The 26,522-nt window shown below is 45.4% G+C and overlaps 1 protein-coding gene across 1 annotated transcript in view; it reads right to left on the reverse strand.

The window, feature by feature from the left end:
* The window catches only part of LOC143806921 (uncharacterized), a 192,541-nt gene that overhangs the window by 51,372 nt on the left and 114,647 nt on the right, over positions 1-26,522 (reverse strand). Inside the window, exons 29-34 of the mRNA XM_077287965.1 lie at positions 24,691-24,847; positions 15,911-16,131; positions 12,757-13,099; positions 12,303-12,368; positions 11,882-11,915; positions 11,620-11,694 (exon numbers count right to left, since the gene is read on the reverse strand). Coding sequence (XP_077144080.1) covers positions 11,620-11,694; positions 11,882-11,915; positions 12,303-12,368; positions 12,757-13,099; positions 15,911-16,131; positions 24,691-24,847 — 896 coding nt within the window. The remainder of the gene's footprint in view (positions 1-11,619; positions 11,695-11,881; positions 11,916-12,302; positions 12,369-12,756; positions 13,100-15,910; positions 16,132-24,690; positions 24,848-26,522) is intronic.

Consider the following 26,522-nt stretch of genomic DNA (forward strand, 5'->3'; position numbering starts at 1 on the left):
AGTCAGAGACGCAGATGCCTTCCGAATCCTGTGTATCACTGAGGCGTCCCCTGCTGGGTGAGCTGGGGAGGAGGCCTTCTCTGGTTGGGGATTGCGGAGATCTGCATTGTCTGTCCCTGGAATGGGACGGTCTAGATGACCTGGAGCAACGGTGTCTCTCCCTAGAGGGGGATGACCGTGTGCTATGGGATGACGCAGATGGACTTGATCTATGGATCCGCTTGCGTCCTGACCTAGACGTGGATGTGCCAGGGGCATCTTGTTCCTGAGTCAAGCTCTCCCGTTGTTGGGTAACGGTCATAGCCGGGGCATGACCCTGCGGAGCCTGAAGCAATGTGGAAGTTAGGTTATCTATAGACTGCGTCATAGATTGCGATAACTGAGTAGCCCATTCCGGTGTGGCATTAGACACCGAGGCATTGGCAGGGGCTTCTTGAGGCTGTGACACAGTAGTTTGTATACAGTTCTGACAATGCGGGTACGTGCTGCTACTGGGGAGAGCGGTCCCGCAGGCTGTGCAGAATGCATAATAGCAGTTCTGCCTGGTTCTCTTAGACCTTGAGCCCGGCATAGTGCACAGAGTGCAGAAGTGCTGCCAGCAGATGGACCTTACAGGGGTAGAGAACCTACAGGGGAGCCTTATAGGTAATATGGATTCACAGCTGAGTAAAACTAACCCAGCTGTGATCTTACCCCACCAGTGTACCCCTAGGTCCAGCGCCGAAAATCCACAGTCCTGTGCCCCCCGGAGACTGGCTGCCTGGTCCTGCAGACCAGGAGATGCAGGGTTAATCTGCAGCCGAAAATGGCTGCAGAGACCGAGGAGAGAGGAGGAGAAGGGGGCGGAGAGCTGGAAAAAGGCGGCAAGGCTATAAAAAACCCGCCCTTTCTGTCTCGATCCGCCCCTTGTATGACACTGTAGAGTGTCATATTTGTCATCCGGGGGGCGGGCCGGGGGGCGGAGAGGAGGCTGCTGCTTCAGCTAGGCCGAAGCCGGGGCCTAAATTAGATGCCTGAGGCCCAGAAGGGCTCCAGGCCGGCGCGAAAGTCCGGGAGGGGGTCGGATCTGAACCGGACCCCTCCGGATTTGAAGGCAGGATGGCGGTGGGGCTATAAGCGGAAGGGGGAGCCCGGCTGGGGTCCCCCTGAGGCAGTATAGAGCTGGTGCTGCCGCAGAGACAGGGACGCAGGGAACCCTGTGTCTGTATGTGCCATGCCTGCCTGCACTCCCCCCGGCCCCAACAGGAGCCCGCAGCTGGGCTGGGGTCCCTGGATGCAGGCGCAGTGTGCTGGCCCATTGCTGGGAGCTGTAGGATGCTGCCTGTGCAGGCCTTACCTGAGGTGTCTCAACCTAATACCCCCAGAGGGGGATAGGGAGGGTGCTTTTGTCACACACCTTCAGGGGCCTTTATCCTCGCCTCGACCTCAACCCAGAAACCAAAAGGAATTGGGGAAGGAGGGGGGTCTCGACTTCGAACCAACACCCGAGAGGTTGGGGAAGGAGCAGCATGGGGAATAGCCATCTCAACTTCAACTGGGCACCCCATAATAGGGGGCCGAGGAAGGAGCCATGCCGGGGGTCTCACAGGAGACCCTCTTTTCTTCATCTGTAATCCCGTCGGAAAACGGGAAACGGAGTAAAACGGAGTAAAAATCTTTAGGTGTGCCTCCTTTGCGACACTAAGCAAAAACTGGAGAAGGCTGATGCCGTCCAGGGGTGTATACTGCACAGGAGGAGGCACAGTTAATCTTTTTCAGATTATGCATAGTATCGCCTCCTAGTGGACAGCAGCATAACACCCATGGTCCTGTGTCCCCCAATGAGGCGACAGAGTAAATAAAAATAAAGAAAAAAAATATATATTTTTTTTCTTCCACCACTAGGGTTAGGGTTAGAATTAGGGTTAGAACTAGAGTTAGGGTTAGATTAGGCTATGTGCACACATGGTGTGGATTTGGCTGTGGATCCGCAGCGGATTGGCCGCTGCCGATTCGTAGCAGTTTTCCATCAGGTTTGCAGTACCATGTAAACCTCCTGAAAACCAAATCCGCTGTGCCCATGGTGCGGAAAATACCGCGCGGAAATGCTGTGTTGTATTTTCCACAGCATGTCAATTCTTTGTGCGGATTCCGTTTTACAGCTGCTCCTCAATAGGAATCTGCAGGTGAAATCCGCACAAAAAACACTGGAAATCCGCGGTAAATGCGCAGGTAAAACGCAGTGCCTTTTATCTGCGGATTTTTCAAAAATGGTGCGGAAAAATCTCACACGAATCCGCAATGTGGGCACATAGCCTTAGGGTTAGGGTTGGAATTAGGGCTAGGGTTGGAAATAGGGCTAGGGTTGGAAATAGGGTTAAGATTAGGCTTGTGGTTAGGGTTATGGTTAGGGGTGTGTTAGGGTTAGGGTTGGGATTAGGGGTGTGTTGGGGTTAGTGTTGGAGTTAGAATTGAGGGGTTTCCACTGGTTAGGCACATCAGGGATCTCCAAACGCAACATGGCGCCACCATTGATTCCAGCCAATCTTGCATTCAAAAAGTCAAATGGTGCTCCCTCCCTTCCAAGCCCCGACGTGCGCCCAAACAGTGGTTTACCCCCACATTTGGGGTACCAGCGTACTCAGGACAAACTGGGCAACAACTGTTGGGGTCCAATTTCTCCTGTTACCCTTGCAAAAATAAAAAATTACTTGCCAAGACATAATTTTTGAGGAAAGAACAATTATTTTTTATTTTCACGGCTCTGCGTTATAAACTTCTATGAAGCACTTGGGGGTTCTAAGTGCTCACTACACATCTAGATAAGTTCCTTGGGGGGTCTAGTTTCCAAAATGGGGTCACTTGTGGGGGGTTTCTACTGTTCAGGGGCTCTGCAAACGCAACGTGACGCCCGCAGAGCATTCCATCAAAGTCTGCAGTCCAAAACGTCACTACTTCCCTTCAGAGCCCCGGCATGTGCCCAAACAGTGGTTTACCCCCACATATGGGGTATCAGCGTACTCAGGAGAAACTGGACAACAACTCTTGGGGTCAAATTTCTCCTGTTACCCTTGGGAAAATTAAAAAATTCTGGGCTAAAAAAATATTTTTGAGGAAAGAAAACACATTTATTTTCACAGCTCTGCGTTATAAACTTCTGTGAAGCACTTGGGGGTTCAAAGTGCTCACCACACATCTAGATAAGTTCCCTTGGGGTCTAGTTTCCAAAATGGGGTCACTTGTGGGGAGTTTCTACTGTTTAGGCACATCAGGGGCTCTGCAAACGCAACGAGACGCCCGCAGAGCATTCCATCAAAGTCTGCATTTCAAAATGTCACTACTTCCCTTCCGAACCTCGACGTGTGCCCAAACAGTGGTTTACCCCCACATATGGGGTATCCGCGTACTCAGGAGAAACTGGACAACAACTTTTGGGGTTTAATTTCTTCTGTTACCCTTGGGAAAATAAAAAATTGTGGGCTAAAAAATCATTTTTGAGAAAAGAAATTTTTTTTTTTTATTTTCATGGCTCTGCGTTATAAACTTCTGTGAAACACTTGGGGGTTCAAAGTGCTCACCACACATCTAGATTACTTCCTTGGGAGGTCTAGTTTCCAAAATGGGGTCACTTGTGGGGGAGCTCCAATGTTTAGGCACACAGGGGCTCTACAAACACGACATGGTGTCCGCTAATGACTGGAGCTAATTTTCCATTCAAAAAGCCAAATGGCGTGCCTTCCCTTCCGAGCCCTGCTGTGCGCCCAAACAGTGGTTTACTGTTGTGATTTTGCTTTTTGCTCCCTCTAGTGGTCATTAGTGATTTGACTCTGGAGCGTCTGTCTTTTCCTATATCCTCACCTGGGCCGTTAGTTCAGGGGCGTTGTTATATAAGCTCCCTGGACCTTCAGTTCAATGCCTGGCATCGTTGAAATCAGAGCTAATCTGTTGTGCTCTTGTCCTCTGATCCTGGTTCCTGTTTTTCAAGCTAAGTCTGCTTCTTTGCTTTTTGCTTTTGTTTTGTTTGGTATTTTTGTCCAGCTTGTTCCTATCTGTATCCTGACCTTTGCTGGAAGCTCTAGGGGGCTGGTGTTCTCCCCCCGGACCGTTAGACGGTTCGGGGGTTCTTGAATCTCCAGCGTGGATTTTTATAGGGTTTTTGTTGACCAGATAAGTTATCTTGCTATATTCTGCTATTAGTAAGCTGGCCTCTCTTTGCTGAACCTGGTTCATTTCTGTGTTTGTCATTTCCTCTTACCTCACCGTTATTATTTGTGGGGGGCTTGTATCTTGCTTTGGGGTCCCTTTCTCTGGAGGCAAGAGAGGTCTTTGTTTTCTTCTCCTAGGGGTAGTTAGATTCTCCGGCTGGCGCGAGTCATCTAGCGATCACCGTAGGCATGATCCCCGGCTACTTCTAGTGTTGGCGTTAGGAGTAGCTATTTGGTCAACCCAGTTACCACAGCCCTATGAGCTGGATTTTTGTATCTTGCAGACTTACACGTTCCTCTGAGACCCTGTCCACTGGGGTCATAACAGTATGCCAGGCCAGTATTAAATGTTTAATGCATTGCAGAAGTGGGATTATAAGAAAGAAAATTTTGAGGTTTTTTTTTCCCTCTGTCATTTTTTTTTTTTTTCTTTTCCCCTTTACCTCAGAGTGGCTTAAGCTTGCTGCAGACATGAATGTCCAGACCTTGATTACAAGTGTGGACCAGCTTGCCGCTCGTGTGCAGGGTATACAAGATTATGTTACCAGAAATCCTAGGTCTGAACCCAAGATTCCGATTCCTGAACTGTTTTCAGGAGACCGATTTAAGTTTAGGAATTTCAGGAATAATTGTAAATTATTTTTGTCCCTGAAACCTTGTTCGTCTGGAGACTCTGCTCAACAAGTAAAAATTGTTATTTCATTCTTACGGGGTGACCCTCAGGATTGGGCTTTTTCGTTGGCGCCAGGAGATCCGGCATTGGCTGATATTGATGCGTTTTTTCTGGCGCTCGGTTTACTTTATGAGGAACCCAATCTTGAGATTCAGGCAGAGAAAGCCTTGCTGGCTATGTCTCAGGGCCAGGACGAGGCTGAGGTGTATTGCCAAAAATTTCGGAAATGGTCCGTGCTGACACATTGGAACGAGTGTGCACTGGCCGCTAATTTTAGAAATGGCCTTTCTGAGACCATTAAGAATGTTATGGTGGGTTTTCCCATTCCCACAGGTCTGAATGATACCATGTCCCTGGCTATTCAAATTGACCGGCGGTTGCGGGAGCGCAAAACCGCAAATTCCCTCATGTTGTTGTCTGAACAGACACCTGATGTGATGCAATGTGATAGAAAAACCGCAAATTCCCTCATGGTGTTGTCTGAACGGACACCTGATTTGATGCAATGTGATAGAATCCTGACTAGAAATGAGAGGAAAATTCATAGACGCCGGAATGGCTTGTGCTACTACTGTGGTGATTCTACACATGTTATCTCAGCATGCTCTAAACGTATATCTAAGGTTGTTAGTCCTGTCACCGTTGGTAATTTGCATCCTAAGTTTATTCTGTCTGTAACTTTGATTTGCTCACTGTCATCTTATCCTGTCATGGCGTTTGTAGATTCAGGTGCTGCCCTGAGTCTTATGGATCTCTCATTTGCTAAGCACTGTGGTTTTATTCTTGAACCATTAGAAAATCCTATCCCTCTTAGGGGTATTGATGCTACGCCATTGGCAGAAAATAAGCCGCAGTATTGGACACAGGTTACCATGTGCATGACTCCTGAACACCGCGAGGTGATACGTTTTCTCGTTCTACATAAAATGCATGATTTGGTTGTTTTGGGGCTGCCATGGTTACAGACCCATAATCCAGTCCTTGACTGGAAGGCTATGTCAGTGTCTAGTTGGGGCTGTCGTGGTATTCATGAGGATTCCCTGCCTGTGTCTATTGCTTCTTCTACGCCTTCGGAAGTTCCGGAGTACTTGTCTGATTATCAGGATGTCTTTAGCGAGTCCAGGTCCAGTGCATTGCCTCCTCATAGGGAATGTGACTGTGCAATAGATTTGATTCCAGGCAGTAAATTTCCTAAGGGAAGACTGTTTAATCTGTCAATACCTGAACATACCGCTATGCGTTCATATATCAAGGAGTCTCTGGAGAAAGGACACATCCGTCCGTCTTCTTCCCCTCTTGGTGCGGGATTCTTTTTTGTGGCTAAAAAGGACGGATCTTTGAGGCCTTGTATTGACTATCGGCTTTTAAATAAGATCACTGTCAAATTTCAGTATCCTTTGCCGCTGTTGTCTGACTTGTTTGCCCGGATTAAAGGTGCCAAGTGGTTTACCAAGATAGACCTTCGTGGTGCGTACAACCTTGTGCGCATTAAGCAAGGGGATGAATGGAAAACCGCATTCAATACGCCCGAAGGTCATTTTGAGTACTTGGTGATGCCTTTTGGGCTCTCTAATGCCCCTTCAGTTTTTCAGTCCTTTATGCATGACATTTTCCGGAACTATCTGGATAAATTTCTGATCGTTTATCTGGATGATATTCTGGTTTTTTCTGATAATTGGGACTCGCATGTGGAGCAGGTCAGGATGGTCTTTAAAATTTTGCGTGAAAATTCTTTGTTTGTCAAAAGGGCTCAAAGTGTCTTTTTGGTGTACAGAAGGTTCCCTTTTTGGGGTTCATTTTTTCCCCTTCTGCTGTGGAGATGGACCCAGTCAAGGTCCGAGCTATTCTTGATTGGACTCAGCCCTCGTCAGTTAAGAGTCTTCAGAAGTTCTTGGGTTTCGCTAACTTCTACCGTCGTTTTATCGCTAACTTTTCTAGCATTGTGAAACCTTTGACGGATATGACCAAGAAGGGCTCCGATGTGGTTAATTGGGCTCCTGCTGCCGTGGAGGCTTTCCAGGAGTTGAAACGTCGGTTTACTTCGGCGCCTGTTTTGTGCCAGCCTGATGTCTCGCTTCCCTTTCAAGTTGAGGTGGATGCTTCAGAGATTGGAGCAGGGGCCGTTTTGTCGCAGAGAGGCCCTGTTTGCTCTGTTATGAGACCTTGCGCCTTTTTCTCTAGGAAGTTTTCGCCTGCGGAGCGAAATTATGATGTGGGCAATCGGGAGTTGTTGGCCATGAAATGGGCATTTGAGGAGTGGCGTCATTGGCTCGAGGGTGCTAAGCATCGTGTGGTGGTCTTGACTGATCACAAAAATCTGATGTATCTCGAGTCTGCTAAACGCCTGAATCCTAGACAGGCCCGCTGGTCATTGTTTTTCTCCCGTTTTGACTTTGTTGTCTCGTATTTACCAGGTTCAAAGAATGTGAAGGCCGATGCTCTTTCCAGGAGCTTTGTGCCTGATGCTCCTGGAGTCGCTGAACCTGTTGGTATTCTTAAGGATGGTATTATCTTGTCAGCTATTTCTCCTGATCTGCGACGTGTGTTGCAGAGATTTCAGGCTGATAGGCCTGATTCTTGTCCACCTGACAGACTGTTTGTGCCTGATAAGTGGACCAGCAGAGTCATTTCCGAGGTTCATTCCTCGGTGTTGGCAGGTCACCCAGGAATTTTTGGCACCAGAGATCTGGTGGCCAGATCCTTTTGGTGGCCTTCCTTGTCTAGGGATGTGCGGTCATTTGTACAGTCCTGTGGGACTTGTGCTCGAGCTAAGCCTTGCTGTTCTCGTGCCAGCGGGTTGCTCTTGCCCTTGCCTGTCCCTAAGAGACCTTGGACACATATCTCCATGGATTTCATTTCTGATCTTCCGGTGTCTCAGGGCATGTCTGTTATCTGGGTGATATGTGATCGCTTCTCCAAGATGGTCCATTTGGTTCCTTTGCCTAAACTGCCTTCCTCTTCCGATCTGGTTCCTGTGTTTTTCCAGAACGTGGTTCGTTTGCACGGCATCCCTGAGAATATTGTGTCAGACAGAGGATCCCAGTTCGTTTCCAGATTCTGGCGATCCTTTTGTAGTAGGATGGGCATTGACTTGTCGTTTTCGTCTGCTTTCCATCCTCAGACTAATGGACAGACGGAGCGAACTAATCAGACTTTGGAGGCTTATTTGAGGTGTTTTGTCTCTGCTGATCAGGACGATTGGGTGACCTTCTTGCCGTTAGCTGAGTTTGCCCTTAATAATCGGGCTAGTTCCGCCACCTTGGTTTCGCCGTTTTTCTGCAACTCTGGTTTCCACCCTCGTTTTTCTTCGGGTCATGTGGAACCTTCTGACTGCCCTGGGGTGGATTCTGTGGTGGATAGGTTGCAGCGGATCTGGAATCTTGTGGTGGACAACTTGAAGTTGTCACAGGAGAGGGCTCAGCGCTTTGCCAACCGCCGCCGCGGTGTGGGTCCCCGACTACGTGTTGGGGATTTGGTATGGCTTTCTTCCCGCTTTGTTCCTATGAAGGTTTCCTCTCCCAAATTTAAACCTCGTTTTATTGGTCCTTACAAGATATTGGAAATTCTTAATCCTGTATCCTTTCGCCTGGATCTACCTGTGTCGTTTGCTATCCACAACGTGTTTCATAGGTCCTTGTTGCGGCGGTACGTTGTGCCTGTGGTTCCTTCTGCTGAGCCTCCTGCTCCGGTGTTGGTTGAGGGCGAGTTGGAGTACGTGGTGGAGAAGATCTTGGATTCTCGTCTCTCCAGGCGGAGGCTTCAGTACCTGGTCAAGTGGAAGGGCTATGGTCAGGAAGATAATTCCTGGGTGGTCGCCTCTGATGTTCATGCGGCCGATTTAGTTCGTGCCTTTCACGCCGCTCATCCTGATCGCCCTGGTGGTCGTGGTGAGGGTTCGGTGACCCCTCACTAAGGGGGGGGTACTGTTGTGATTTTGCTTTTTGCTCCCTCTAGTGGTCATTAGTGATTTGACTCTGGAGCGTCTGTCTTTTCCTATATCCTCACCTGGGCCGTTAGTTCAGGGGCGTTGTTATATAAGCTCCCTGGACCTTCAGTTCAATGCCTGGCATCGTTGAAATCAGAGCTAATCTGTTGTGCTCTTGTCCTCTGATCCTGGTTCCTGTTTTTCAAGCTAAGTCTGCTTCTTTGCTTTTTGCTTTTGTTTTGTTTGGTATTTTTGTCCAGCTTGTTCCTATCTGTATCCTGACCTTTGCTGGAAGCTCTAGGGGGCTGGTGTTCTCCCCCCGGACCGTTAGACGGTTCGGGGGTTCTTGAATCTCCAGCGTGGATTTTTATAGGGTTTTTGTTGACCAGATAAGTTATCTTGCTATATTCTGCTATTAGTAAGCTGGCCTCTCTTTGCTGAACCTGGTTCATTTCTGTGTTTGTCATTTCCTCTTACCTCACCGTTATTATTTGTGGGGGGCTTGTATCTTGCTTTGGGGTCCCTTTCTCTGGAGGCAAGAGGTCTTTGTTTTCTTCTCCTAGGGGTAGTTAGATTCTCCGGCTGGCGCGAGTCATCTAGCGATCACCGTAGGCATGATCCCCGGCTACTTCTAGTGTTGGCGTTAGGAGTAGCTATTTGGTCAACCCAGTTACCACAGCCCTATGAGCTGGATTTTTGTATCTTGCAGACTTACACGTTCCTCTGAGACCCTGTCCACTGGGGTCATAACAGTTTACCCCCACATATGGGTATCATCGTACTCAAGACAAACTGGACAACAACATTTGGGGTCCAATTTCTCCTGTTACCCTTGGGAAAATAAAAAATTCCGGGCTAAAAATCATTTTTGAGGAAAGAAAAATTATTTTTTATTTTCACGGCGTTGCGTTATAAACTTCTGTGAAGCACCTGGGGGTTTAAAGTGCTTACTATGCATCTACATAAGTTCCTTGGGGGGTCTAGTTTCCAAAATGGGGTCACTTGTAGGGAAGCTCCAATGTTTAGGCACACAGGGGCTCTCCAAACGCGACATGGTGTCCGCTAACGATTGGAGCTAATTTTCCATTCAAAAAGTCAAATGGCGCGCCTTCCCTTCCGAGCCTTGCCGTGCACCCAAACAGTGGTTTACCCCCACATATGAGGTATCGGCGTACTCAGGAGAAATTGCCCAACAAATTTTAGGATCCAATTTATCCTGTTGCCCATGTGAAAATGAAAAAATTGGGGCTAAAAGAAATTTTGTGTGAAAAAAAAGTACTTTTTCATTTTTACGGATCAATTTGTGAAGCACCTGGGGGTTTTAAGTGCTCACTATGCATCTAGATAAGTTCCTTGGGGGGTCTAGTTTCCAAAATGGGGTCACTTGTGGGGGAGCTACAATGTTTAGGCACACGGGGGCTCTCCAAACGCGACATGGTGTCCGCTAAAGATTGGAGCCAATTTTTCATTCAAAAAGTCAAATGGCGCTCCTTCCCTTCCGAGCCCTGCCGTGCGCCCAAACAGTGTTTTACCCCCACATATGAGGTATCAACGCACTCAGGACAAATTGGACAACAACGTTCGTGGTCCAGTTTCTCCTTTCACCCTTGGGAAAATAAAAAAAATTGTTGCTAAAAGATCATTTTTGTGACTAAAAAGTTAAATGTTCATTTTTTCCTTCCATGTTGCTTCTGCTGCTATGAAACACCTGAAGGGTTAATAAACTTCTTGAATGTGGTTTTGAGCACCTTAAGGAGTGCAGTTTTTAGAATGGTGTCACTTTTGGGTATTTTCAGCCATGTAGAACCCTCAAACTGACTTCAAATGTGAGGTGGTCCCTAAAAAAAATGGTTTTGTAAATTTTGTTGTAAAAATGAGAAATCACTGGTCAAATTTTAATCTTTATAACTTCCTAGCAAAAAAAAATTTTGTTTCCAAAATTGTGCTGATGTAAAGTAGACATGTGGGAAATGTTATTTTTTAAATATTTTGTGTCACATAACTCTCTGGTTTAACAGAATAAAAATTCAAAATGTGAAAATTGCGAAATTTTCAAAATTTTCGCCAAATTTCCGGTTTTTTTCACAAATAAACTCAGAAATTATCGACCTAAATTTACCACTAACATGAAGCCCAATATGTCACGAAAAAACAATCTCAGAACCGCTAGGATCCGTTGAAGCGTTCCTGAGTTATTACCTCATAAAGGGACACTGGTCAGAATTGCAAAAACGGTCAGGTCATTAAGGTCAAAATAGGCTGGGTCATGAAGGGGTTAAGTGATGGGGGCAGTGTTCTGGATCACTGCGTTGAGAAACACGTGATGGTGTCTCCGCAGTGTTGGATGTTTTGATGTCCCTGAGGTCATTCACCCTTATGTTTATAGTCTTTCCACCAGGCACTGCTCCTAATAGCCAGTTTCCTACTCCACACTGATGAGGGGCAAATACCCCGAAACAGCTGTCTGTGGATGGATACTATGTTTTGGCATAGGTGGTTTTCCTTTATTGGATGCTGCCCTTCCCGGGGTTGTTCCTTCCCGGTGAAAGACCTGGCTATTCATTGCTTGCGTTGAGAAACACGTGATGGTGTCTCCGCAGCTTTTCTACATGCATTTACTAAAAAATGAAACACGTGCAGCTTTTGTTGCTGAAGAGGAATGAACATAAAAAAAAATATTTCTAAATGAGAGACAGACACTCCTTGACCCTTTGTTCAGACCACAACCAGTCCCGCAACGACCAGCACATCCACCACGACCACATGTATGAGGTCTGTAAAGTCTTGCAAGATTGATATAACTAATAAATCGCACACTATGCCAGCAACACACGTACCTATGTTAGGCCTGTAGACAGAACTGCCCATTGATATCAGGGTCATTGCTGCTTCTGCGCTTCCATCACACTGACCTGTAAAACCATTTATAAACACAGAACATCAATGTGAATGAAAGTGTCAAGTCACAAGTCTGCATTCTCGACTCCAGACATGCAAGAGTTCTGTGTTGGAAAGTTTCTATTCTAAAAACTATATATAAGCAGCATAGAAAAATAGAAGCCATTCATCATTACAAATTATTAACAGCTGAACATTTACCTTTCTTATCTGCAGGTATTTGAGGGTCCACAACCTAGATGTGATGAAACAATGTGAGATGGTTAAAAAGTGACTTATTTTTAATTTGACAACCCCAGTCTATATAAGCCCTAGAAGAGGCTTCACCTAGGAGTGCGGCTCCCGTTCAGACAGACTCGAGCCCGTTACCTTAGGAGTATGGCCAGTTTACAAACAGGCCACTCTACAATCACCAGCACCATTATCCTCATCGGGGACACAAATTATCTAGCGAGTACACCAGCCCCTAAAGGTCACACATGTATTTTTCAATATGTGAAGTTTGCATTTGCGAAATCTGGTGACAAATCTGTTTTAAAGGTTTCTTAAATTCACAATGAACCAGTGTAAATTAGTACGGTTGTTTTGCATCGTTCTGTAAGGCCATGCCATGGATACTTACATGCTGAAAGAGAGAGGTTTCCAAATGCTGGCTCGTGCCATTATCCAAATCCACTGGTATTTCAAGCTGTTTTAGATTGAAAATGAGAAATACAAAAACATCAAATCAGGGCATACAATAGAAAACTGGAGATCCAGAAATTGGAAGATATATGAGCAATGGGCTATTTCTGCATTGGGAAGGAAGTACTGCTGATGACATCCCACCCACAGATACCCGTCAAGATGCGGCACCTGCCCTACTCATCAGAACAGGTCATCTACACATCCCGCAGATGTGAGGTCATCAGGGTCACTCTGCTCCATCAATCGCCATTTTAAGGGTTTTCCAGAGTGCAACACACTTCCACAATGGGAAAGGACAATTTTTCTTCCTCGTACAAATCCCATAAAAAGAGTATGCCAATTATTTTTCTGCTTAATCCTGAAATGGTTAATAAGTAAAAGGTGTGTACCTCTTCCACGGTCTCTTCTACCTCAGCTGGAACTGGCTTAGGTGACCTTAGATGGAAGGGAATAAATACCGGAGCCTGGTTCTGCATATCAGGTGAAAGATCATAATTCTCATCCTCAAACCCTAGGTCTGCATCTTCTTCCTCATCATCTTCCTGCCGCGTAGCCCTGATCTTAACAAGAGTGGTCTTCCCTTTGCTCTTGGTGGTCAAAGACTTTGACACTTTGGTTGTGCTTGGTTTAACATTGCGCACAGCTTTTTCTTTTGCTGGATGATCTGATGCATTTTCAGATTTGGGTGACGACAATGGTGGTGTGGACAATTTCCTCAAAGGCCTTCCAAATCTTTTACGACAAATATAAAAATAATTCAATTAGTTTTTACACATGAATAAAATACCGAGCTGCACACAATTCATGATCCCTTCAGTACATCTACAAGATTAAATCAGCTCTGGAATAATGTCTGCTTCATGGTCTCCTGAAAAGGAGGGTGGGCAAGTTCTCTTCTTCTGCTAAAGCACGTATAAAAAGGACAAAATGGACTTTAGGAGAGCCTAGCCCACCAGTCACTCTCCCCATATCAGAGTGGGTTAACATTAGGCTTCTGCTTTACATTCATGACTATTGGAGTGGTCTCTGGATTTCAGACACTATAAATTACAAGGCAAATGGCGTTCAATGTCTGTAACTTTTGATTATTTGGCCCCATTCCAACGTTGTCTGGATTTTAGCCAGATACCGAAGCGTTAAATAAGTATATCTGTTTAAAGGCTGTGTTTGACAACACAGCTTAGCTCCATTATAGTGAATGGATAAAAGATTAACCCCTTTAATCATTGGAAAGAAAAGCATAAAACAAAAATCATAACTTAGTAGACCTGGGGCACTTATACTAAAGGAGGTTTTCTGGTACATTTAAAAAAAAAAAAAATCATGATCTAGTTTTTCCTGTAATGAGATACTTCCTTTTTACCTTTAGTTAATTTTTTTTTCTAGCTCTTTCAGCCCCATGCAGTCATTAAAATTATTATGGTCTACATCCTCTGGACAATATTACTCCAAGAGGCAGAGCTGTATCTGTCCTATAGAGCACACACTCATCCTCAGTAGCTGCTTACAAAGCACAATGTACAGATGGTGGTAGTACTCTATCCAAAAAGCACCATCTAGAGACTCCTATACAGTCTCAAGATCGATAAATTGCTGCACGCAGACTTCCCCATCATTCCTCCCATTTCACCTAGTATATCGTAATACTCTCCAGCAGCCAGTAACATTACATGTGCGGACATTGGCTGACTCCAAAATATCATGCAATGTACTGTAGTCATTTATTGTAATGTAACCTAGCACTCTGGAAAGACCAGCCCCATCCCCTCTAGCTAAGGTCACAAACGGATATAATTACTTGCACTGTGCGGATCCTGATTTAGGCTACTTTCACATTTGCGTCGGTGCTCGCCCGTCACAAAGCGTCGGCGCGACGTACCGACGGAAGTTTGTCCTTTCACATTTCCATCTGTAGTCCCGGGGAGGAAAGAGAGTGAGTGCGAGATTTCATGCTGGGCATGCGCAGTCACAAACACTGGATACAATGTACAGAAAAACGTTCCCTAAACGTTTTTTGCAAAAGACGGGCCGTCACATTTTGCAGGATCCAGTGCCCGGCGGACAAAACGTGAGTACATACGTCGCTAATACAAGTCTATGGGAAAATGCAGCATCCTGCATTTTCAAAAATCGACGTATTGCGACGGCAGAGGAAAGATGGAAATTTGAAAGTAGCCTTATCTGTGCTCCCTCTACCTCCTGCTGAAAATCACAGGCCACACCCCCCATGACATCACAGGCCACCCATGGAGTCACTGGCCCCACACACCCCATGGCGTCACTGGCCACACCCCCCATGGCGTCACTGGCCACACACCCCCCATGGCGTCACTGGCCACACCCCCCCCGTGGCGTCACTGGCCACACACCCCCCATGGCGTCACTGGCCACACCCCCCCATGGCGTCACTGGCCACACCCCCCCATGGCGTCACTGGCCCCACACACCCCATGGCGTCACTGGCCCCACACACCCCATGGCGTCACTGGCCCCACACACCCCATGGAGTCACTGGCCCCACACACCCCATGGCGTCACTGGCCCCACACACCCCATGGCATCACCGGCCCCACACTCCATGGCATCACCGGCCACACACCCCATGGCATCACCGGCCACACCCCCATGACATCATTGTTCAGAGCTCACTGCTCAGCTGCTGGCTGAGCCAGTCAAAGCACAGACAGGTCTCTCTATTCTGTGCTTTGAATGGACTATAGCAGTAAGTACAGAGCTACCAAATATTACAGCTCAGGAACAAAGCAAAATCTTAAACTGCAAGTAAATTATGGAGCTTAATTTTTCATAAGTTTTGCAATTAATATTTTTTTATCGCCTCTCATTGGGGGACACAGCTAAACATGGTTCCTGTGTCCCCCAATGGAGGCTCCAAGAAACAGATTTTACGGTAAGCAACCAAAAATCCTGTTTTTGCCCGGAAACCTTATCATTGCTGCTGCAATGCAGGTAGAAGCAAGCTCCACTAGATGGCGATAGAGTGGAAGTGGGGTCTACAAACAGACTGAGCAGACCTGCAGTGCAGCAAGCGAGACTACCACCAGGTGGCAGCAGAATAATCAAACAAGCTGGGTCAATTTGTAGACACTAGCGCAGTACCAAAAGAATAAGAAAACTCAGGGTCATTGACAAGCCAAAGGATCAGTAACGGTCAGGAGCGGATATGCCAAAGACAAGAGACAAAAAGCAGGTCAGGGTCTAAGCCGAGTTCAAATACCAGGAAGTCCAAACACATAGAGGAAGCACTGAGTCGGGACAGGGAGAGGGGAATAACACAGACACGGGTAAAGTCAGAAATCACAGCAGGGCAAATCAAGAGGAACTAGAGTCAGTTAGTCACGCCGTAGGCAGATCTATAACCGACATCGCCTGCAGGAAGCAGCGGCAATAAATAGCAAACCTGAACCCAGACTGAGGCTGAGAAAGGTTAACCCCTGACATAACCAGACTGGGTACATGGAAAGACAGAACTCAAAACCTGGTCTGGATCATGACACTCCTTTAATCAGCAGACCATACACTTACTTAGAACGCTGTAGAGAGGCGAGTTCTTGCACACTACTAGTCTGGCTGCTGCTCTGAGGGTCATCAGTCAATGAAGGCTGGTCCACTTCAGAGTCCGACAAACATTTGGGCTTCTGGGTTGTGCCTGAGGGGCAAAGTCTCTTAGGGGACAAGTCAGCATTCCAATCTGGTGCTTTTCTTTTTTTAGTTGATGAAGATATTGCCACTACATGATCTTTATCCTACCATGCAAAAAAAAAACAAAAAAAAACTTATTTCATATCCATGATATCATGTAAAATTATACATTAACAAAAAGCAAAGTTTCTTCTTCTTAACACAAATAGTATTAGGCCAGAGTCACACTAGCATGGAATAAGGACGAGTGCTATGCGAGAAAACATCGTATTCCAAAGACATACTGATAGGGAATTTAGATTGTGAGCCCCATCAGGGACAGCGGTGATAATGTGTGCAAACTGTAAAGCGCTACGGAATATGTTGGCGCTATTTAAATAAAAAGATTATTATTATAGCACTCGGACCACTGTTAATCTATGGGGCAGCTGCCATCACAGTTTTTTTTTCCTCGGGCATATTCAGCGTGCGAGTGAAATCGCAGCATGCTGCGATTGTATGTGTATATCGCCCGAGTCTCGCCAATGCAAGTCTATGGGTACGAGAAAAAATAAAATAAAAAATTCGGACCCCAACACGGACCATCCGTGTGACTTGCGAGAAATACGCACACATTTTCCTCATTTCAGCCCATTGAGCCATTAAATTCAACGGGGAAATTCAGTGAGAAATGTCATGCCATATGCATGTCATACGGATACATAGATGGGATAAAATCTCATCATCGCATTGCAAGCGCATTACACACGGATGACAATAAGGAGAACACTTTTGTGACTCAGGGAGACTCGGACTGATTTTCCATATGTTTAGTGTGACCCCGGCCTTAGTATTTCTGCTCCAAGAACCTGTAGTATAAGGCAGTAATCTACATGTAGCTGTATGTAAACAATGAAGTTATAGGCTCCAATGTGTGCACCAGGGAGAGCATATAGAAGATAAGCTGCAGGCACAGGTTATAAAACCACCTAAAATATCTAATTATCTCAATTTCAAGACTCGAAAACTAAATCGGTGACCTTCATAGGGATACGTTAAAGGAGAGTGCACAAAATTGGATGACAAACAAAATAAAAAAAAAACCATTTAAAAACTATAAACATATTAAAACAAAAAGTACCAAATTTCTCAACTACCAATAGCCTCCAGTTTTCATGACCATTACTAAACATTAAAATTAGGAGAGAAAAAAAAAAATCTTAATGATCATGCATTTGGATGCTACTTGATTACTATTCACTCAGATTCCGAAGTTAGGCTACGTTCACATTTGCGTTGCGTCGGGCGCAGGTTCGGCGACGCATAGCGGCGCATGCGTCATGCACCCCTATATTTAACATGGGGGCGCATGGACATACGTTGTCTTGCGTTTTGTGACGCGTCATTTTTGGCGCAAGCGTCAGGGCGCACAGGACGCTGCATGTTGCATTTTTTTTGCGCCGAAAATCATGCCAAAATTGGACGCATGCGTCACAAAAAGCTGCGTTTGGCATGCGTTGTGCGTTGCGTCGCCGACGCAGCGCCGCACAACGCAAATGTGAACGTAGCCTTATATGTTCAGCAGAAGAAACACATAGAAAAACAAGTCTGGCAAATCATATTTGCATGGGACAAGCAGATCGCGTTGTGACATTTTTTGCATTCATAATTTTACATCCTTCTCCCCCAGTTTTAACGGTGCAGGTGGTGCATCTACATCTTTTGGGAGATGGGAGAGGTGGTGATTTTTCTATATCATCTTTGGGATGAAATCTTTTCAGAAGGACTTGCAGGCTAGAGGGGATTCCTCAGTCTGCAATTTTCATTCTTTCAGTTTCAAACCCCATGATATGCAGTTTGATGCCTGATCCTAAGTTTACATTTTTTACTTTTGGAAGTGTTAGAACTGCTTCACATCTATGTTGCGTAGAGTAAACCAACGGCTGGCCCCTGTCAATCTTTATTCCAGCCCAGGATTCTCAGACTACATCTAACAATATTTTGGGCATTTGTTGGCTTTGCCTCAGAAACGGCATTTGTAAGGTCACCCCACAAATGTTCTATCGGATTAAGGTCCGGGGATTTGGCTGGCAACTCAACCTCAATTTGGTTGGACTGGAACCAAGATTTTGCTCATTTACTGGTGTGTTTAGGGTCATTGTCTTGTTGAAACACCCATTTCAAGGGCACATCCTCTTCAGCGTAAGCATCATCCTGGAGCAGATCATTGGCTGAGCCTTTGTGATTCTGGATATTCTTCCATCCATTTGAATGGTAGTCTTCTGTTTTCTTCCATGTCTCTCTGGTTTGGCTTTCCATTTTAAAGCATTGGAGATCACTTTAGCGGAACAGCCTATCATTGCCTGCACGTTATAAGTTTTACCCTCTCCAATTAACTTTTTAATGAAAGTGCGCTGTTCTGAGCAATGTCTCACATGACCCATATTTCTCAGGCTTTCAAGGAGAAATGCATGTACACTATGTCCTGGCCTCACCCTTAAATAAGGGCCTCCTGATTCACACCTGTTTCTTCACAGAATAATTGACCTAATTGTACTCCACACTGCTATTATTTTGAACACAGCTCCTTTCAATTAATCATTCTAATACACAGACTCCAAAACATGCAGATCATGAATGCGGAGTCTGGTGGATTTCTAAGAATCTACTGAACCAACTGGAAAATTGTTTGACATGTGGTGATATCATTTATATCAAAACAGTGATTAATCTGGTTAGTCATATTGGACCGATATTATTTTGAACACTACTGTAAGCCCAACATAATGATGATGAGGCCAAAGCACCACAGGCACGGAACTTCTATATCCATTTTCCAATTCCATCATCTTCGCTATCACAATCTGACTGTAAGTTTCACAGCCTGGTTGTGAAACGCAGCATTCACGCTCCTGTTCTTCCAATCACTTCTTGATTACGATCTAAGTAGGGAAATTCTCTTAATCTCAAATTCGTCTTCCCTCCCTTATTGTCAGACCTTGAGTCTAGGTTTGTTCCTCAGCTCCCTAAGGACAAGGGCGGAAACCAGTTTCCTCTTTTATCCGGTTGAGTTTTCCTATGGGATGCACATGCTTAGTACATCTCTAGTGGCCTCCCATGTGTCTTGGGGGTCCTGCATCTGGTGTTTAACATTACAGCGTTTTTCTTTATATTCTCCTTTTTAACTTATTCTTCCTTGTTTCCCAGAAAATTCTTTCGGCAACGATCTCTCCACTCCTATACTGTCGTCCTCCCTTCCTGACCTCTCTCTCATGTTATGGTGGTTCTGTGTTCTAGGGCTGTGGAGTCGGATATTTAGAGTCTGGGTCCATTTTTGTGCAGTCGGAGTCCGTATAAAATGGATCGACTACGAAGATATATAATAAACTGGGTACAGTAGTACAATGCAGGATGTGCTGTAAATGTTTTCATAATAATTTGGGAAAGTTATGAAATGTCCTACAAATGTCTGTTCTGTTCCTGATCTAAGGATCTCAGCTTTTACTGGAGATGAATCTGTGCTACACTTTGTGTACATGCTCAGCTGTGACCAGTGCTGTGGAGTCAGAGGTGAGATGAATCTGTGCTGCACTTTATGTACATGCTCAGTAGTGACCAGTGCTGTGGAGTTGGAGTCAGGGAAATTGAGGAGTCAGAGTTTTGGCTTACCTACGCCACAGCCCTGCTACGTTCGGTTCACTCTTCATTATAATAGATAGCCTTCTCTCTCTAGTTCTGTTCTCTTCCTTCTCATCCTCCTATCGGTCTCTTGGATATATTGTAACTTATCAGTGTGTGTCTCAGTGTCCCATCTGTCGAGAACAGTTTCATCAGATGCTCAGTTTCCCAGTTTGTAGATAGAGAGTCATCATAATTGCCTTCTAGTCTGGATCCGCTCCACAATTCTGGACATATTGGCAGGGACTGGGCTCCATCACAGTCTCCCTGCACCATTCATCATCAGACCTCTACTGGCAGCCATCTAAGCTGATTTTTAGTTATCCATTCTTACCTTTTCCAGGTTCTACAGAACACTCACTTTCTTACGCCTCCTTGGCGGTTTGGAGACTGGGCAGAAATGTTTTGCATATTACAGTGGCCGGTCTCCGACTAGAGATTCACGCCTCTGCTTGTACTTTTGACTATTCCTTGTTTGTCTTCCCATCCTTGTGGGCTGCTTTGGGACATCCCATGGTTTCCGGTGTCCCCCAAAGAGAAAATAAGATTTTGGGTTCTTACTGTAAAATTTTTCTCGGAGTCTTCATTGGGGAACACAGCACCAGCCCTTTGTAAAAGCCTCTGTTGGGCCAGTAAAGATTTTATTTTAGGTTGCTAACTTTATTACCTAATGTCAGCCCCCTAGTGGCAACAGCATATACCTATGGATTCCTGTGTCTCCAATGAAGGCACCAAGAAAGATTTTATGGCAAGAACCCAAACTTAGTTTTCTTTAGGCCATTTTCTGTGTCGTCTGCGAGACTGCATATCCTTTCCCCCGTGCCCACATTGTGGAGATCTATATACAGCCCTGCCCCTCCCTGCTGCTATCTCTAGCACAGAAAAGGGAAGAGGAGAGCAGTCAGGGTGGAGCAGGGGCCGGTCCTAGGAGCGCTGGAAAGGAGACCAAAACAAGGATTTTAGTGTTGAACCACAACGTGTTTCAACGGTTAAACCGTCTTCATCAGGTGGAGGATAAAAGATTTACACACACTGAAGCAGCAAAATGGTAGAATATTTTTGAAAAATATCATTCAGAAAGTTGTTTAACATTGAATTTAGGAAGCAAATGAACAATGGCATTTCTATGTGAAGGTGCACATGGCCTTTAGTACTGGTTGACATTTCTGTTCCTTATATTTAAGACTTCTGTTCCCAGACAGCAATTGTATACAATATAGTGTTAGCCTCCAAACTACATGCAAACACAGAAATTCTGAAAATTACCATGCAAGCTATCACTTCAAAGGGGATATCTCAGAATCTATGGGGGTTTTTTTTATTATTATTTTCATACTCCTTTTAGCTGTAGAACTTCTCCAAAGTAACCCAGCCAAGCCTTCAGATACTCATTGGTGACATGATCACTCCCATTTTCTGGCTACAACTTCTCTATAACTGCCCTTCAGTGCTGCCCAGATGACCTCCGTAAACTACATTTCCCACAAGCCCCTGCTTCTTCTCCAGCCTCCCTGCTGACATTCGCTGCTCCTCCAATCTACTCTGCGATCTGCTATTGGCAATAGGGGCAGAGCTGACCGGGGGACATCTGCTTATAGGAAAAGTAATAAGAGTATTTTATGAATAGTTATGTCCATGAATATAATTCTTTCTGTCCAGGTTTATAATTCTCCTCTGAAGAATTCTGTATGTGAATTAGACATACCGTATATACTTGAGTATAAGCTGAGATTTTCAGCCCATTTCTTTGGGCTGAAAATGCCCCTCTCGGCTTATACTCAAGTCATGGTCGGCGGGGGAGGGGGAGGGGTGGCGATTGAGGGGGAGCGACAACTGTCACATAATCACCTGCTCCTGGCGCGGTTCCTGCATGTCCCATGGTCTCCGGCACCTTCTTCCTCTGTTCAGCGGTCACGTGGTACTGCGCATTAAAGTAATGAATATGGACTCCACTCCCATAGGGGTGGAGCCGCATATTCATAACTGTAATGAGCGGTACCAGTGACCGCTGAACAGAGGAAGAGCTGCGGGCGCGCGGAGACCATCTGTCTGGTAGAAGCTGCCAGAGACCGCGCTGGGAGCAGGTGAGTATTTCATATTCACCTTTCCCCGTTCCACCGTCGCGCCGTCTTCCGTGTTGCAGTGACGCTCTGGTCAGAGGGCGCGATGACGTATTAGTGTGTGCGCCCTCTGCCTGAACAGTCACTGCGGAGAGACGGGACGCTGAGGAGCAGCAACGAGAGGTGAGTATGTCTTTTTTTATTGCAGCAGCATTACATGTGGCACATTGTTATATGGAGCATTGTATGGGACCATAATGAGCTGTATGGAGCATTAAATGTGGCACATTGTTATATGGAGCATCTTATGGGGCCATAGTGAACTGTATGCAGCATTATATGTGGCACATTTTATATGGCGCATCTTATGGGGCCGTAAAGAACTGTATGGAGCATTACATGTGGCACATTTTATATGGCGCATGTTATGGGGCCATAAAGAACTGTATGGAGCATTATATGTGGCACATTTTTATATGGAGCATCTTATGGGGCCATAATGAACTGTATGGAGTATTATATGTGGCACATTTTTATATGGAGCATCTTATGGGGCCATAATGAACTGTATGGAGCATTAAATGTGGCACATTGTTATATGGAGCATCTTATGGGGCCATAATGAGCTGTATGGAGCATTATATGTGGCACATTGCTATATGGAGCATCTTATGGGGCCATAATGAACTGTATGCAGCATTATATGTGGCACATTGTTATATGGAGCATCTTATGGGGCCATAATGAGCTGTATGGAGCATTATATGTGGCACATTGTTATATGGAGCATCGTATGGTGCCATAATGAGCTGTATGGAGCATTATATGTGGCACATTGTTATATGGAGCATCGTATGGGGCCATAATGAACTGTATGGAGCATTACATGTGGCATATTGTTATATGGAGCATCTTATGGGGCCATAATGAACTGTATGGAGCATTACATGTGGCATATTGTTATATGGAGCATCGTATGGGGCCATAATGAACTGTATGGAGCATTACATGTGGCACATTGTTATATGGAGCATCTTATGGGGCCATAATGAACTGTATGGAGCATTACTTGTGTCACATTTTAACACTTAACCTACTGATGTCTCAATCAATTTTAATTTTATTGGTATCTATTTTTATTTTTGAAATTTACCGGTAGCTGCTGCATTTCCCACCCTAGACTTATACTCGAGTCAATAAGTTTTCCCAGTTTTTTGTGGCAAAATTAGGGGTCTCGGCTTATACGCGAGTATATACGGCCGTGTTCCCCAACTCCGGTAGTATTGCACAGGTATTGCACCTGGACAGGCAAGCATTCAATCACCTGTGCAATACTAAGGAAATCCTAAAAATGTGACCTGTTGGTGGCTCTTGAGGACCGGAGTTGGGGAACACTGACATACGGTATCTCCCCTATATATGTGCTACCAGCTCCTGATTGTCCATAACAACTAATTACAGTGCAGCTTTTATCCACCAATGCTGTTTAAAGAAATGAAAGCTGAGCTGTGATTGGTTTGTGTGGGAACAAAGACTGTTTCTCTTTTACACAGTGCAGACAGGCGGCCGGGTTGCATTTGTAGGTTCTAAGTGTCCATTATTACAAATATGGACAGAAAGATTTACGATATTAATTAGAAAAACCATTAGTAGTTTTGTGGCCGATACATCTGTGCTTACTTTGCTGTGCCTATCACATGTCCGACTAGCAGTCGGAGAGGAGGATCACTGGTCCAGCTTTGCCAGCAGCAGGTGCACTAAGCCCATGTTCATTCTGTGCAGTGAGGACGGCACAACCGTACACGTACTGAGCACATGCGACCTGTCATTAAAATAATACAGGACGTATCCGTGGGCAACCAAGGTAAGAAAAGCCTCTGACATTCAGATTTCCCAGAGGCAAAATCCAGAGCAGCGATCACTTTTTTTTTTAAATGATTGCATTTGACAAATTTATTTATTTTAGGATTTAAAGCCACTGAGCAATGACTCATATTGTGGCAATAGCCCCATAAAAATCTCACATAACCAGAAGCTGAGCTACATATTATGACGCGTTCAAGTCACAGACGCCATGAAAATGTTACATTAAATCTTAAACCCTTAACGACCAGAGGTATTTTTGGGTTTGCATTGTCATTTTTTGCTTTTCTTCTTGCCAGAGCCATAACTTTTTTTGGGGGGGTCAAAATGGTCATGCGAGGGCTTGTTTTTTGCGGGAAGAGGTGTACTTTGGAACAACACAATTGGTGTGCTCCTCTGGGAAATATGCAAATTGTCCCTTCAGAGAGGAAGAGGACGAGGACTAGAACTCTAGTGGCACCTATAGGAAGTAGAAATCCTAAGTCAATATCGGCCCTTTAATGAGCCTTGTCACATGACTTCTAAAGTAATTTCACTTGATAAAGTAACCTCAAAAATATTGCAAAACTGACAATTCGTTAGCAAAATAAATAAAAATACTAATTCAATTCATCAGTATAACGAAAACCAAAGAAATAAACAGGAGCATAAATTAGTATAAGTGCAACGTGTAGGAGCATCTTCACACTGTGGCCACGTAAACATACAAATCCCAAGCTAAAAACAAAATTAGCAAATACCCTGCAGTAAGTAAATAGTAATAGTGCATGCAAATAACACAGGGCACTTAGTAAACACTGTTCTTGATCAAAAAAGCGTAAAAGCCATTGCACCCCGACAAGGTGTACCCATCGGGACGGTCCTGTCCTCCAATATTAAAACCCCACCTAGTGTCAGACGACCTCAGTGTAGCTGGTGGCAGATCAGGACCAGACCCTGTTTGCCAAGTACCAGATGTTATTCTTACGTACTATTACTACGTAGTTACTTACTGCAGGGTATTTGCTCATCTTCTTTCTAATCAGTATAACCAATTACTTAGGAAAATAACAATCAGAAATAAATGTCTAAAAGTAAAATTACTTTGTCAGCAGCTGCTGTGTTTAAGTCTTCATTTTTCTTGTTATTTAATGGACTCAGGGTCTTGGTAGATGGTTTTACCAGGTTTGGCACGGGCCTGATAAGTCGGCCACGTCTTAGCTGCGCCGGCTGGATGGAGGCAGATTTTTCTACATTGGTACTGGGGGAAAACAAAATGGGGAACAGAAGTCAGAAGCCTAAAGTGTGAATAATAATCTGAAAATGTAATGACTTTAGGAATTAAATCACGGCAGTTTAGACATCCCTCCTGTGGATGTGTCATAAAGGAATGAGAAAGGACAAGCTCTTTATAAAGCTAAACATGGCAGAGATTTTCTTTCCTACTAAGGGTATGTGTCCACGATCAGGACGGCCGGCGGTATCGTCGGAGCAGCAAACCCGCTCGGCGCTAAGCCCCGCCCTCTTCTGGGACGCAATGATGCCGGATGTGTTCATTGTACACATCCGGGATCATCGCACCCCACGCATAGGGCCCTGTGATATTCCTTGCGGCGGCGCAGCATCGCCGCAAGTAACGCGGACATGCTGCGATCTTAAAAGACGCGCAGCATGTCCGGAGTCACAGGGCCGACGGATGCGTGTTTCCACGCATCGTGGACACGGGATTTAAAAAAATCCCCTCCACTATGCTGGAACATCTGGACGCTGCGTGTTTGACGCTGCAGCTCTGCGCAGCGTCAAACAGGCAGCGTTTCCTGAACGTGGACACATACCCTTACTGTCCAGCTTCTTTACAGACATCACCAGCAGTGGACGTATCAGGCAAGTCCTGAGTTTTAGAGAGCTCCGTAGTGGAGGTCTCTTCTCACAGCTTGGCCAAGGTTTGGACTAGGTTTTGGAAATCTTCTGCAGATGGGTTTTAAAGAAGCAACTGTGCCTTTTTCTGGATCATTTACGAATTCCTTAGGCCTTAAAAAAAATAAATAAATAAAAACAGGATTCACTGGCTTGATATTTACAGATTGAAAAGGGGATTTTTGGTAGTTACCGTAAAATCTCTTTCTTGGAACCTTCATTGGGGGACACAGGTTACCATGGGTGTATGCTGCTGTCGCTAGGAGGCTGACACTATGCAAATAAGGAAAAAATAGCTCCTCCTCGGCAGTATACACCTACCGACAGGCATAAGTCAACTCAGTTGGTGCTAAAGCAGTAGTAGGAGCAAGTACAAAAACTCAACCTATGTACCAACCCAAAACAACGGCACATTGGCCAACGCGGTACAACATTAAGGGAGGGTTCTGTGTCCCCCAATGAAGGCTCCAAGAAAGATTTTCCGGTAAGTACCAAAAATCCTTCTTTCTTTCTCGCTTCATTGAGAGACACAGGTTACCATGGGTCGTCGAAAAGCAGTCCCAAGGGTGGTATGCAGAGAGCAGGAAACTTAGGTCGGCCAGTGGGAAACTGCCGCCTGCAGTATCTTCCTACCCAGGCCTGCATCAGCAGAGGCATGAGTATTCACCTTGTAAAACCTCACCAAAGTGTGAGGGGATGACCAGGTTGCGGCCTTGCAAACTTGCAAAGCCGAAGCCTGGTGACAAATGGCCTAGGGAGCTCCCACGGCTCGGGTAGAGTGAGCCCTCACCCCTGGAGGCAGTTTGTCCTGAACACGGTATGCCTCCAGAACTACTGAACGAATCCAATGAGCGATAGTGGATTTTAGAAGCTGGGAGCCCCAAACAGGGAATTGGACTAACGAAAAGAAGCAGTCCTAGAAAGGTAGACTCGAATAGCCCTGACCAAATCCAGCTTGTGGAGAGATCTTTCCAAGGGATGAGCTGAGGAAGGGCACAGAGAAGGAAGGACGATGTCCT

Source organism: Ranitomeya variabilis, chromosome 1 (genome assembly GCF_051348905.1).
Source record: "Ranitomeya variabilis isolate aRanVar5 chromosome 1, aRanVar5.hap1, whole genome shotgun sequence".
NCBI classification, from domain to species: domain Eukaryota; kingdom Metazoa; phylum Chordata; class Amphibia; order Anura; family Dendrobatidae; genus Ranitomeya; species Ranitomeya variabilis.